General features: G+C 56.0%; 3 protein-coding genes and 2 non-coding genes across 5 annotated transcripts; 2 read left to right on the top strand and 3 right to left on the bottom strand.

The window, feature by feature from the left end:
- Positions 1 to 27: 27 nt before the first annotated feature.
- BJ171DRAFT_495094 (uncharacterized protein) lies at positions 28 to 1787 on the bottom strand. The gene is made up of 6 exons (XM_053110081.1): positions 1721 to 1787; positions 1363 to 1481; positions 849 to 1056; positions 535 to 693; positions 415 to 426; positions 28 to 298 (listed from the first exon to the last, which is right to left on the bottom strand). Exons 1-6 carry the CDS (start codon positions 1721 to 1723, stop codon positions 290 to 292), a joined length of 510 nt encoding a protein of 169 aa, XP_052968976.1. The 5' UTR covers positions 1724 to 1787; the 3' UTR covers positions 28 to 289.
- A 342-nt stretch (positions 1788 to 2129) lies between these two features.
- Positions 2130 to 3715, top strand: BJ171DRAFT_421457 (kinase-like domain-containing protein; the record flags this gene model as incomplete). The annotated part of the gene is made up of 6 exons (XM_053107486.1): positions 2130 to 2215; positions 2435 to 2621; positions 2791 to 2951; positions 3035 to 3149; positions 3291 to 3410; positions 3524 to 3715. The coding sequence occupies 6 exons, from the start codon at positions 2130 to 2132 to the stop codon at positions 3713 to 3715; spliced, it is 861 nt and encodes a 286-aa protein (XP_052968975.1).
- A 1440-nt stretch (positions 3716 to 5155) lies between these two features.
- BJ171DRAFT_t80 lies at positions 5156 to 5237 on the bottom strand. The gene has a single exon. It is a non-coding gene; the product is annotated as a tRNA-Ser (tRNA).
- A 2419-nt stretch (positions 5238 to 7656) lies between these two features.
- On the bottom strand, positions 7657 to 7738 carry BJ171DRAFT_t79. The gene has a single exon. It is a non-coding gene; the product is annotated as a tRNA-Ser (tRNA).
- A 968-nt stretch (positions 7739 to 8706) lies between these two features.
- Positions 8707 to 13252, top strand: BJ171DRAFT_439796 (male sterility protein-domain-containing protein). The gene is made up of 11 exons (XM_053108033.1): positions 8707 to 8851; positions 9010 to 9069; positions 9198 to 9370; positions 9548 to 9560; positions 9648 to 9726; positions 9800 to 9949; positions 10032 to 10208; positions 10282 to 10613; positions 10725 to 12067; positions 12319 to 12511; positions 12636 to 13252. Exons 1-11 carry the CDS (start codon positions 8841 to 8843, stop codon positions 12982 to 12984), a joined length of 2880 nt encoding a protein of 959 aa, XP_052968974.1. The 5' UTR covers positions 8707 to 8840; the 3' UTR covers positions 12985 to 13252.
- Positions 13253 to 13333: the final 81 nt, after the last annotated feature.

Genomic DNA, 13333 nt, shown 5'->3' with positions numbered 1-13333 from the left:
CTGCATCTGCAGCGGCTCGCTAGTCCCTGTCGTGCCCACTCGCTCCATGCATCTCCATCACAGGGGAATGACTTGACCCTGAATTGACCCGCTTGACCGGGTGGTGTGTGATATGATCCGACTGCGCCGTGGTTTTGTCCGAACGAGACGATGGGTCACATTGTTTATTCAACACCTTGTGCTCAGGGAAAGGTGGAGCAGAGCACGGGCGAACGCAGATACACCCGATACCAGCTGGAGACAGGGCGGCGAGATGAGGAGAGTGACAATTTATTTGGTCTTTGTCGGACTAGGCAAACTATCATGGATGGCAGACAGAGCGACGGCCAGCGTTGTTAGCCACACAAGCGATCATCACCGCCCGCCCCGACACAATGATCAGCGCAACAGAATTGCATGACAATCGGTACTTACTTGTTGGAGGTACTAGCAGATACGATGGGAAGCAAGCGGTCAGATAGTTAGTGTTGACCGGTGCAGAGTGGGCATCCACACACCCCTCCCGGCCCCAAACCAATCCCTCAAGGAACTCACTGATTCGGCCACGACGCGAGCTCGTCCGTTCAAGTTCAGCTTCATGGAGCTGATTTCCTTGTCGACCTCCTCCATAAACTCCACAATAAAGTCCACAAGCTTGTGCTTGAACATTTGCTCGGTATGGAAGTTGGTGATCAAGAAGCTGATATCGTAGCCCTGTTTGCAGACAAATCTTCGTCAGCAGCGACATGGGTAGGATTCGACGCTGTATCGAACGACCGAGCTGCAGCGCCGAGAGAGAAAGGCCAACGAATGGATTGCGGAGCATACGGCCCTCTCCAGTCCTGCGCAAGCTTGGCCTGGGAACGCACCTGGACAGGCTTGCGGCGCAGGATCACAAAGCTCTCGGCACGCATCATCAAGAACCGGGTGAACTTGTGGCACAAAATTCTCTCGATTTCATCAGCTTGCTTGATTTTGATGGAGATTCGGACCGAGTTGATCGAGCCCTCGATCAGGACCTTCTCGTTCTCGTTTCGGCTGATCACAACTGGGGTCAACAGCACCTCGGGCGAGAGTCTTGGCCGAGACATGCGTGGCAGGGAGAGATCAAGGACGGCATTTCGGTGTGGACACGATGTGATCAATGTCAAAATAGGGATGCGGGCCCGAGTCGACGCACATGTGCTCGGCAAGCAGAAAACATAAAGCGGGTTGCCGATAGACTGCGATGTTACGGTGCGCCAGGGACAGATGATGGCAAATCGCGGCTTCTGAGCATCGCCTTGGCAGCCTCGCTGATTCCATGGCAACTCGGAACACGCACGCCGAGGGCGGCGATAATGGACAAGATTTGCTCGGCCGAAGCGATGCTAATAAGCTTACCCGGCCTCCACTTCGGGCTTGTTGTGTCGCTCCACGACCTGGGAAGAAAAGTTCTCCAAGCAGAGAGCCGCAGAGAGGGTGGCTCGGACGGCAGCGAGATAGGGACGCAAGGTATTTGACTTGATACCGGCCACAGGGTCGACCACAAGAAACGTGAACAAAATCAAGCGAGATGCGCGAATGAGTCTTGGTCGTCGCTGCCAGCATCTTCGCCGCTGCCGGCTACCGACGCCAGGCCGCAGACACCATCGTGCACACGGCCGGAAAGGCAGCAGCGGCAGCAAGGCGAGCGGAGGGCTGCTCCTCGGTCGGCATCCAGACGCTCCCGTCTGGGTGGGAGAGAGCATGCATCGCCTACCATCGCGACGGAAGGTTCAAGGACGGCGAGGCGGCGATCGGCCCAGAGTCAAGTCGCCAGATGCAGGTGCGAGTCCAGCGGAAACAGCCCTTGCCAACAGCCGGCTCCTGGTTCCAGACCAAGGGGCGAGCCACGTGTGGCTTGGAGTCGGCCTCTCGGGGCGCCTGTTGGCCGGGGCTGCCATCGCCCCTCTCTGCCAAGACGCAGACCCGCAAGCAACCGCAACTCGCCGGCCCTCCGCGCAGAGCACAGCGAGGACCAAGGCCGCACCATATCGTGCTCGTCCAGAGTGGCAGAAACAGGCAGCCATAGCCAGGAATCCGCCCTTCAGTTTTCGGCGCCGGCTCACAGGTCTGTCGCCACCAACCCAACGCGGCCGCTCGTCCCTGTGAACCAAAAGTTCGTCGGCATGTCTGCCGCGCAGCTATTGACAACGGAGGAGCTGCAAGCCGATCCCGAGTCGGTCTTTGCTCTCCTCGAAAAGCTCGGCGAAGGGTAAGAGCATCATCGTCTCGCGCCATCCAATTTCCAAGAGCCGACCTCGGACCACACATGCGACCCACGGGGAGCGGTGTCCCCTATATGCGGGATGGATGCCCTTGTGTTTCGGGGGGATTAGCAGGCTCATGTGGCTCTGGGCGTGGATGGATACCTGCGGGTCGGCGGCGATACTCGATTGCTCGTGCTAAAGCCTTCGACCTCGCCGTGGCGCAGATCCTACGGGTCTGTCCATCGAGCAATGCACCGACGAACGTCGACAATCGTGGCCATCAAGATAGTGCGAGTCGACAACGATGAGGCCCCAGAGTCGAATCAAACAGAGATTATGATCATGAACGGCAATCAATGCGAGCACCTTGTAGAGCTGTATGGCAGCTATCTGTTAGAAGACTCGTTATGGGTAGGTGAAGGCTGGTTGCAGGTGAAGTGGAACGACGAGAACGACCAGCGCCTGGCCGCTGATGTCGGAAAGCGAGCCCGCTCGAACACACGACTGATAAAAGTGCTCTGTGGGACGCGGATAATGCACGAACGCACAACCGGCAATGAACGGACAACTGGCGCTCAAGATCGTCATGGAGTACTGCAGCGGGGCATCTGCTCTGGACCTGATGCGCGTCTGCAAGCGGATGTTTAGCGAGGCGCAAATCTCAGTTATATGTCGACATGTTCTGGAGGGACTGGATTACCTGCACGGAAAGCGAAAGATACATCGAGATATAAAGGCTGGGTAAGGCTGGATCGGCATGAATGGAGTGTGCAAGGGCGATGCCTTGGCGCATTACCTAATCAATACTCGGCCGCTTTTACCAGGAACATCTTGTTGACCGGAGACGGTGTTGCCAAGCTCGCCGATTTTGGTGTTGCTGGACAGCTCTCGGACTCGGTCTCGAAGCGGATCACGGTGATCGGAACACCTTTCTGGATGGTAACGGCGCAATCATCATCACTACTGTGTCTGAATCGTGGATTTCTTGCTGCATAGCATATCCCGCCATCGATACCCCTGAACGATATGAGCGTCGACAGCGTGGCATCTCACGATTCAATCTGCTCGATCCGATACCAGGCTCCCGAAATCATTCAGGAAGTCGGATACGGCGTCAAGGCAGATGTTTGGTCACTGGGAATCACATGTATCGAAATGGCAGAAGGCCGACCGCCCTATCATAATATCCATCCTATGAGAGTAAGGAAGTCTCGATGCGCTCTGTGCATGTCGAAGAGATGCAATATTTCTCCACACCTATACACTGAATGGTGCAAATTCAAACGCTTCTTAATCTGCTTGGTACTGCCTAGGCGATATTCATGATTCCTATGAAACCACCGCCGACTCTCGAGGATGAGTCCAAGTTCAGCCCTGTGTTTCGAGCCTTTATTGCGAGGTGCCTGATTAAGAATCCGGCAGACCGGCCTTCCGCAAGGGAGCTCCTGGAGGTAAGCACCAATCAATGTCACATCGAACGAATATGTTGGGATGCATGGCTTTGATCGCAGAATAGGCTACGAAATCCAATTACTGAATATGGTGGCTCTTGATGAGCCATTCCAGGACCCGTTTATTCGTGATGGTCCTCAATCTGCCGACGTCCTTCAAGATATGATATCTGAATTTCGAGACTGGGTGGCCCAAGGAAACTCGATCTGTGATGACGATGAGGAGATCACGGGAACGACAAAGCTGTCGGTCAGCGAGACGCAGCCGTCGGCGCAAGCAAATATTGATACCCAAGACGAAGAAAATGGAGATGTCGAGTACAGCTCAACGATCAAGTATAGTTCGAACACGGCGATGTTTACAGGCACCATGCTTGTGAACGACCAATCTTTTGATTCAATGAAGATCACATCCGATAGTCCCGGTACGCTTTTAATATGATACGAGCTTGGAGCCACTGATAGCCCAACAATATTGTCAACCAACACTAATTCAAACTAAATCCAAGGTCCAGAATACGGAAACTGCTCCTTCTTGAAATTCTCGAAGGAGCTCTCGGTGAGCAAGATCGAGAGTGAACCTCAGGCTCAACCACAGCTTGTGGAGGAAGATGCAAACGAGGCTTGGTCTGAGGAGCAAGGAACACCCAAGGCTCGGGAGCCGATGTCAGCCGTTGGCCGAGATGCCTTAATATTGGGGGATGGCAACATGAGCACCATCGAACCGAGCAACAGTGAAGATAACAGGCAGAGTGACGGTAACTATGGAACAGTAAGGATAAAGCGAATTCAAATAGGAGACCTACACGACAACGCGGCACCGATGGGATCGGGTCTGGAAGATGGAGAGTATAGCGCCACGATAAAAGCAAAGCATCAGCCCAAATAAAGATCCTGATGAGTTCTGGCCCATGCCTCGAACACGGACTGACAACAAGGCCTCGCAATCACTATGATTCAAGATGATAACGAATCGAGCTAGCGAGCGCATGACTAATGGATGCGCAATGACTCTTCGCTCTGAGAGAGTGGCTGTTGCAACTTCCTCGCTCACAGCGTCGGACTCACCCATGAGTCCATCATGAATGGCGGTTCGCTGAAAGCCTGGCAAACCTGGGCAAAGTGTTTGACATGAACGCAAGAAGCAAGGGAAATCCCCCACGCACACCATCGAGCCCAGCCCAAGGGCAATTACTGATGAGAGAGAAGACCAGGGACACAGTGAACTGTTTCAATCAAACGAAGTTGCCAGACATATGAATTGAGCCCAAAAATCGAGGGCACTGTGCCTTGGTATGGTGGGCGCCTCTCAATTACAAAATATGATATGACAGGTCACGAGTAGCAGCGGTTGAGCTCATTTGAAAGTGCAGCGAGAGCAATATGCGATCAATCACATGTGAAGAGTGATATGTGGACAGTGACGAATGGAGCGGCGGGGCAGCAAAACACTGGCACCTCGCAACATCACAACTTGCAAAATACAATCATTCTCGTCGCCTGCAGGATTCGAACCTGCGCGTCCAAAGGACAATGCCTTAGCAGGGCACCGCGTTAACCACTCCGCCAAAGCGACTCTGTCTCTGTTGCTCCTTTTTGCCCGACCTGGACCCACCCACTTGCACCCACCTCCTGCACATCACACCGTCAATCAACCAGCTCCTCCACCACTGTTCCTGGCACTGACGTCTGGCCATGGCATCTCCGGTGCTGATTCCTCGATCTCCATGCTCCTATCCTGGTGCTCCTCAACCATCCACCACCGTCGATCGCTCCCACCATTCAATCGTATCGATCGGCCACAACACATCGCAACCAACCACCATCAACCACCATCAACCACCATCAACCACCATCAACCACCATCAACCACCATCAACCACCATCAACCACCATCAACCACCATCAACCACCATCAACCACCATCAACCACCATCAACCACCATCAACCACCATCAACCACCATCAACCACCATCAACCAACGGCGACACCACCTGTTTCATCTCCACTTTCATCCCGGTTGACATCCTGCCACTGCCGAGTCGCCAGCATTGTTGCCCATCCATGTCACCCACAGCCGCCTCTCAGCCAACCCATCCCATCCCACTCCGTCCCACTCCGTCCCACTCCATCCCGCTCGACTGCAGGACGAGATCAAGATCACAATGGCATATGAATATGATATATGGTGGAGGAACAGGGTGCTGAATGGACACCAATTGATTGGGCAGGGAGAGAGGGAGCTGAACGGACAAGGAGCTGAACGGGCAAGGAGCTGAACGGGCAAGGAGCTGAACGGACAAGGAGCTGAACGGGCAAGGAGCTGAACGGGCAAGGTGCTGAACGGGCAAGGTGCTGAACGGGCAAGGAGCTGAACGGGCAGGTCGGCCACAACACCAATGGCCGACCAAATGCCGCAGATCAATGTCGCAGACCAAAGCGACAGTCCATGCGGCAGAGCAGCACAGTGGATTTGCCATCGATCGGAACGACACGCATCACCATGTGCATGAATGTGAGTGGGATGTGGATGTGGGAGCTGGAGGCGGCCAGGAACAAACATCGTTGGTCAGTGCGGGTGTCGATGCGCTGTTGAGTGTGGGAACAACAGACACCTGTCATGTTACATCACCACCACACCACTACATCACCACATCACCACATCGCCACACCACCACATCACATCCCCACATCCCTGCCACCCGATTCGACGACTCCCACCTCCGTTTCGCTTGCCGTTTCGACGACTGCCCAGATCCACTTGGCGTGGCCAGAGCGCCAGAGTGCCCGAGCCACACGAGCCGCAAGAGTCGGACCCGCTTCCTGTCGAATGTTGTCTCGAGCAGCCGATCTGCCATCTTGGCTCTGCCACTGGCCACTGCCACTGGTGCGATGCCTCAACTTCACGCAGCACCTTGGGGTGGTGCCTCACGGCGAATCGCGGCGCCGTCGTCATGTTGGACCGCTGGCTCAACAGCCACGGCCGACTCGGTGGTTCAGCTGTTCCAACTCGGCGATGATGCCGTGATCCGCCACGACGCACCACCTCAAGGTGCTGCGGCTGCATCTCGGACATCGGGATAGTCGCAGTGGTCAGGAGCCCGGAAGTGCCTGGGAGTGCCTGGGAGTATCTGGAAGTGTCTGGAGGCACCGGCGCAAAGCAGCAATCAGTGGTGCTCTCAGAGGTCAAGCACAGACGACCGGCAACGCTGTGACTGACCAGCACCCTCTGCACCCACCTGATGGGATGGGATGGGATGGGATGGGAAAGTGGGGGAGAAAGTGGGCGGGACTGGGGAATAAATAGAGACGGGGGAATAAATAGAGACGGGGGGAACGGAGAGACACGGGGAGTAGATGGACACGGGGAATAGATAGACACGGGTAGAGATAGACGGGGATCCATGGGGAGGATGGGGGATCCATGGGAACGACGGGAGGGAGAAAGGGAAAAGACAGGGGGGCAGGCAGGACAGAACAAGTGTGATGGGATGGACGGCCGAGACAGGCGCACTGCTCTGCCCACTCGGATCGGTCATGGGCGACTCGCAGGGCGACTGTGGATCCCAGGTGATGTGGGCGGTGTATGGGTGACAAGCAAGCTGTGGTGTGGATATGGGTGCTCACGGGCTGGTGGGTCGACTGCTGAATGGTGTCCTTCATCAAATGGTGTCCGTGGAGATCCACGATCGAGAATCGAGGGCGATGGCCAAGGGAAAGTCAATGGAGAGTCAAGAGAAAGCACAAAGGCAAGAACCAAGGCAAGAACCAAAGGCAAGAGCCAAGGCAAGAAGCAAGGGCAAGAACCAAGTGCGGCAGCCACATTCAGATGGTCCCCGAGCAACAAGCGACGATGCCACAGCGTCGATGCAGATCCCAGTCGTTGCCACATGGCGATCAATCACATGTGAAGAGTGATATGTGGACAGTGACGAATGGAATGGCGGGGCAGCAAAACACCAGCACCTCGCAACTTGCAAAATACAATCATTCTCGTCGCCTGCAGGATTCGAACCTGCGCGTCCAAAGGACAATGCCTTAGCAGGGCACCGCGTTAACCACTCCGCCAAAGCGACTCTGTCTCTGTTGCTCCTTTTTGCTCCACCTGGACCCACCCACTTGCACCCACATCCTGCACATCACACCGTCAATCAACCAGTTCCTCCACACTGTTCCTGGCACTGGCGTTTGGCCATGGCGTCTCCGGTGCTGATTCCCCGATCTCCATGCTCCTATCCTGGTGCTCCTCAACCATCCGCCACCCTCCACCCATCGCTCCATCTCACTCTCGTTCGTGTCGCCCATCAGCCTGACCCACTGTCATTACCTTCCACGTCCCTTCCTCCTTACGTCCCAGATAGAACAGATCTCGTGGATCGCATCGGCATATCGGTCATGGCCAACTCGAACGCAGTCGTGTTTAGAGTCATCCATCATCTGCTATTTCCCACATATCAACGCGCCAGCATCACAGTACGGAGGCAAGTTGATGATGGCTGATGCAAATCGACTCGCTGGATTCACAGCCATGCAGGATCCGAGGATGCGGGATCCTTCGTCGTCCTGACTGAAACGAGCTCGCCGCCGATGTCTTGGGAAGGGCAAAGGAGCCGGCTTGGTGGTGTTGGAACGCGTCCCGTCTTGGCTGGCAGGACACGCACAAGAGAGCATCGAAGCAGATTATCGAGACAGCCCAAGAGCGGCCCCTCTTCCCTTCGCCGATGCCGCCTCCCCTCGCTCCATCCGTCGATATCGCCGTCTTGGTGTCGTCAGGCCACGGGCGACAAATCCAGCCCCGTCAGCGGAACCAGATACCACACCGTCATGGCAAACGACCAAGATGTCTCTGAGGATATCGAGCCTCTTGTTCCCCAACAAGCCCAAACCCCTGTCTCCTCACAGCCAGCGACCCCGTCTCAGCCCGATCCCTTGGGTCCCTGGCTCCATCCCGTCGAGTGCCTCATCAACACTGCCCGCGACGAGCCCGATGCCCTCCTGATTAACACCTACGAGAGCGGCATCTCGGAGCGCTTCAGCTATCTCTGTGTGTGGAAGCAAGCCTATTCGGTCGCCCAGGCTCTCAAGGCCCTCCCTGGCTGGAACAACGACGGCCACGAGGTCATCGGCACCTTCTGCGAGGCCGAGGCCAGCTGGGTGATCTACTCGTTTGCGGTGTGGATGCTGGGCAAGTAGGTATCTCTGATGTGTTGCGGTGGGATGCTGTGGTGTGTGGCGATCTGTTCTGGTTATGGCTGCTCTGTTTCGTCGATCGTGGAGCGCCCCTCCGGCAGAACAGGAGGCATTGTCAACGGGAACGAGCCTCACCCATATCGTCTTTCGCATCCAGGAAGACACTCAATCTCGCGCTGAACCTTCCCTCTGCTGCTCGCAAAGCCATGTGCGAGAGGTATGCTTTCAATCGCTGTCATGAGCAAAGGCGGGCCGTTTGCTGGAGTGAGAGTCGAGCCAGCTCTCTCCTGGGCTGTTCTACAGAGCCCCTGACACCTGCACCACAACCACAACCACACCTGACAGGCATGCGGTCAGGTACATCCTCTACCACCACACCAAGCCTAGCCGCACCATAGGAGTGGCTTTGGTCGATGCCACCACGTTCCCGGTGCTGGACAACATCCCACACCCGTCTCTCGAAGTCTGTGAACCCCTCGACGACTTTGTCGCCTATGCTTGCACCTCTGGATCAACGGGTATGTGTGTGTTTGAGAATGGTGACGCGCGAGCCAAGTACCAACTACAAAGGAAGAGTATGAACCTGGGCGAACATCAGGTAGCGACTGAGATAGCGGAACACGGACAACGAAACATCAGCAGGAAGTGTGTTTGACCTCTGTGCCTCGTTGGTGCTCCTCAAACCACGAAAACAGGCATTCCCAAGACGTAAGTGACCCGTGGCATTTCAACCGCTTTGATGACTCCAACTGAACGGAGTCTCTAACTCTCTGAGACTCCTTTGTGGTTCTTCAGATACAAGTTCCCTCATACTGGTGCAACAACTGGCAGAAGCATTCTGGGGCACATGTTTTTAAGCTCCGGACTGTGTCAGGTAAGCTATATGATCCTGTGCAACGGAGCGTCGAGCCATCCATGGATTGAGAACTAACTTGCATGGCAATCAGGCACCTTCGTTTAGTGCAACTCTCGGTTGGATGCTCTGTACCTTGAGCCTCAAAGGATCAGTTTGGTTCCCAGAGCCCACACCCAACACTGTCGAAAAAGTCAAGAGCATCATCAGAATGCTGGATGATGGTGTGTTGTATTTGTTTATGGTAAGGACCTGGCAGATATGATAAATGGATTCTTCATCGCAGTACTTACGAGTGACATTTCTATGGTGTATTTCCCTCTCAGACACCTTCACTCATGAAGATGATCATTAGTATTGCTCAGAGTCAGAATCCCGATGTCAAATGGACAGAAACGAGAAAGATCGGTTTAGGCTCGGAGCTCGTCCCGGCAGGAGTGGTGGCCCAGGTCAAGGCGGCATTCCCCAATGCCGATATCATATCGGCATATGTATCCACAGAGGTAAGTTTGATTCACTGTATTTCTTTAAATAAAAAGATATATATGATTCTAAAATACACATATTTTGTTTCAGACAAGTCTTATCGGTGCTATCACAATTTTCTTCCTCCCATCCAGTAGCGAAGTCGTCCCGGAGAAACTGATCTACAAGTTGATCAAACCTGGGGTGCGCTGCCTCCTCTTTGACGAGGAGGGCAATATCGTTGATCAAAATGTCTCCAACAGCGGGATCCTGGTCTTTGCCGTCGACCCCGACCATCCCGTCCGCAACCACCCCGACTTTGTCAACGCCGATCCCAACGACAGACTGGCCTCCTTTGGCTTCCTCAGCGACGGCTCGCCTCGTGTCTGCACCATGGACTGGGTCGAGATGGTCAGCGAGAACGAGTTTACGGTCGTTGGAAGGTGAGTGCGATATCCCTGTGTCCACCGAGTGGTCTGTGCCCTCCTTCCACTAGTCCTCCACCAATCCATCCCACACTCTTCATTCTCACACCTCACACCTCACACACCCAGATTCGACCAGAAGATCAAGGTCAACGGTGTCTATGTCGACCTGAACCATCTCGAGGCCCTGGTCGTCCAGCACCTGAGCCACACCATCGCCGACTGTGCGTTTGTCCAGACCTCCGAGAAGAAGATCGTGATGCTGTATGTTCTCCAGGCCCGCCCCACGACCCGCACCGAGCCCAGCGACATCATCCGGATGACCCAGGATCTGCTTGCACTCGTCAACGTCTCCAAGGTGCCGATCCACAACTGCTTCCAGCTCGACGAGATCCCCATGATCGAGAATGGCAAGCGCGACCTCAAGAAGATCAAGTGGATCGCCGAGAACAACGATCTGCACCAAGGATCCGTTGTGTATCCCCGTCTCGCCCCCAGCGATGCCCCGCTGTTTCGCATCGCGGCTGCAATCTCCAGCCTCGGCAGCCAGCTCCTCGGGATTCCCTCTCTCGACGGCCGCAACTACAGCATCAGCGGGGCTGGGTTTGACTCGCTGAGTGTTGGCCGCCTGGCCCTCGCAATCAAGGAAGAGTACGATGTCGAGATCTCGCCGATGATGCTGCTCTCGAACGGCCTGACGCCCCTCGATGTCGCCCAGCTGGTGATTGATCTCCAAGGCAACCACCCGCTGATGCCGCCGACAGTCGACCTCGACCAGGAGGCCGCCCGGCTCGACGATGCGAGTGTGACGGCCGAGGGTCTCCCTCCACTTGTCTTTCCCGAGTCGCCTCGCGGCATCGTCCTGACGGGGGCCACTGGCTTCCTCGGATCGTTCCTGCTGTACGAGCTGGCTGCCAAGTACCCTGCTGCCAGGATCTACTGTCTGGTCCGAGCCGCGAGCGACCAGGCTGCCATCGACCGCATCTTTGAGACAGCCAGGAAGCTGATCCTCAACCCGCAGCAGACGCACTACCTCGTGAACAATGTCAAGCCGCGACTCGTTGGTGTCTGCGGCGATCTGTCGCTCGACCAGTGGGGACTGACCAACAAGCGATGGAAGAAGATCAGCAAGGAGACCGACATGGTTGTGCACTGCGGCGCCGAGGTGCACTGGCTCGACGACTATGAGGCGCTCAAGGGGCCGAATGTCCTGGGCACGGCGACGGCCCTGCGGCTGGCCACGACCCACCACCTGAAGCCGCTGCACTTCATCTCGGCGGTCGGGGCGATTCCCATGGCACGGGGCGCAAGGACGCCGCTCGAGGAGAGGGTGTATTCCAACTGGAACGTCTCTGGCGGGTATGCACAGACCAAGTGGGTCTCTGAGCAGCTGATCAACAAGGCACGATCGAGGGGAGTGCCTGCGACGATCATCCGACCATCGCTGATTGCAAGCGACAGTGTCTATGGAGGTGAGTCACTGGGTGTAATATGGCAATGTGGTGTGGTGGTGTGGTGGTGTGGTGGTGTGGTGGTGTGGTGGTGTGGTGGTGTGGTGGTGTGGTGGTGTGGTGGTGTGGTGGTGTGGTGGTGTGGTGGTGTGGTGGTGTGGTGGTGTGGTGGTGGTGCAGCAGCTCATCTCAGCTCACTCTCACTCTCACTCTCACTCTCACTCTCACTCTCACTCTCACTCTCACTCTCACTCTCACTCTCACTCTCTCAGTGTGCCACTCGGACGACTACATCTGGCAGTATATCAAGGGATGCATCCGCATCGGAATCGCTCCCTCCAATGCCACTCCCGTGACCATCACCATGAATCCAGTCGACCATGTCGCCAAGGTGGTCGCTGCGATCGCAGCCTCCGAGGTGGCCCTGCCCAAGTTTGTGTTCCACATCAGCGACCCAGAGCGCAGGTGAGATGAGCGAGCCGAGTGGCAAGCAGACAGGGAGGGCAGCAGGATGAGTGCCATTCCTCGGCAGTCACTCATCCATCCACACCACCATCCCACACATCCTGTCCCTCGGCCCACCTCGCAGCGTCGTCACCGAGACCAAACTGTTCGAGATCGTCAATGCCTATGGCTGGCCCGTCATGTTCGAGACCCGCGAGCGATTCAAGGCCCTGCTTTACCGACCGTCGCTGCCCAACGGCTCGTCGATGCTGACGCTCATGCATCTGATCCTGAGCATGTCCTTCCTGGTCGACAACACCAACACCCGGTCGATCTATCCGGCCCTCGGTTCCCAGGCCGGGAGGATCGCCGGGCGAGGGCTGCTGTACTTGACACACATCGGGTATCTGCCACCTCCTCCGAACCCTCCGTCGCCGCTGAGACCCGAGGAGCACCCGCGGCCCAACATCTTCCGTCCCGACACCCACAACTAGCTCGGTGGTGGAGGTCACTGCATGTTTGGCAGTGCCATTCATGGTGCATCCCATGCACAGCCATGGTCCTTCACTTGCACGGTGCCTCACAACTCCCTGACACACACTCCTGATCTATCGCTTCGGAGTCTGTGCACGACATCCAGTGCTTGCCGATGTGTCCCACTCTCACCCCGTCCACATACCCCGATGTCGCCCCAGTCGCCCTGTCGGCAATTGACTGTCTGTCCTGGTCAATATCACAGCCATCTTGGATTCTCCATGCGACTCTTGCGTCTGGTGTCAGTGCTGGTTGCGAGCATTTGTGGACAGAGACAGGGCTGCTGATGCAACAGAGTGATTGGTTCGA

Source organism: Polychytrium aggregatum (assembly GCF_025602895.1).
Source record: "Polychytrium aggregatum strain JEL109 chromosome Unknown BJ171scaffold_9, whole genome shotgun sequence".
NCBI classification, from domain to species: domain Eukaryota; kingdom Fungi; phylum Chytridiomycota; class Chytridiomycetes; order Polychytriales; genus Polychytrium; species Polychytrium aggregatum.
This window is presented reverse-complemented; position numbering and strand designations above follow the sequence as displayed.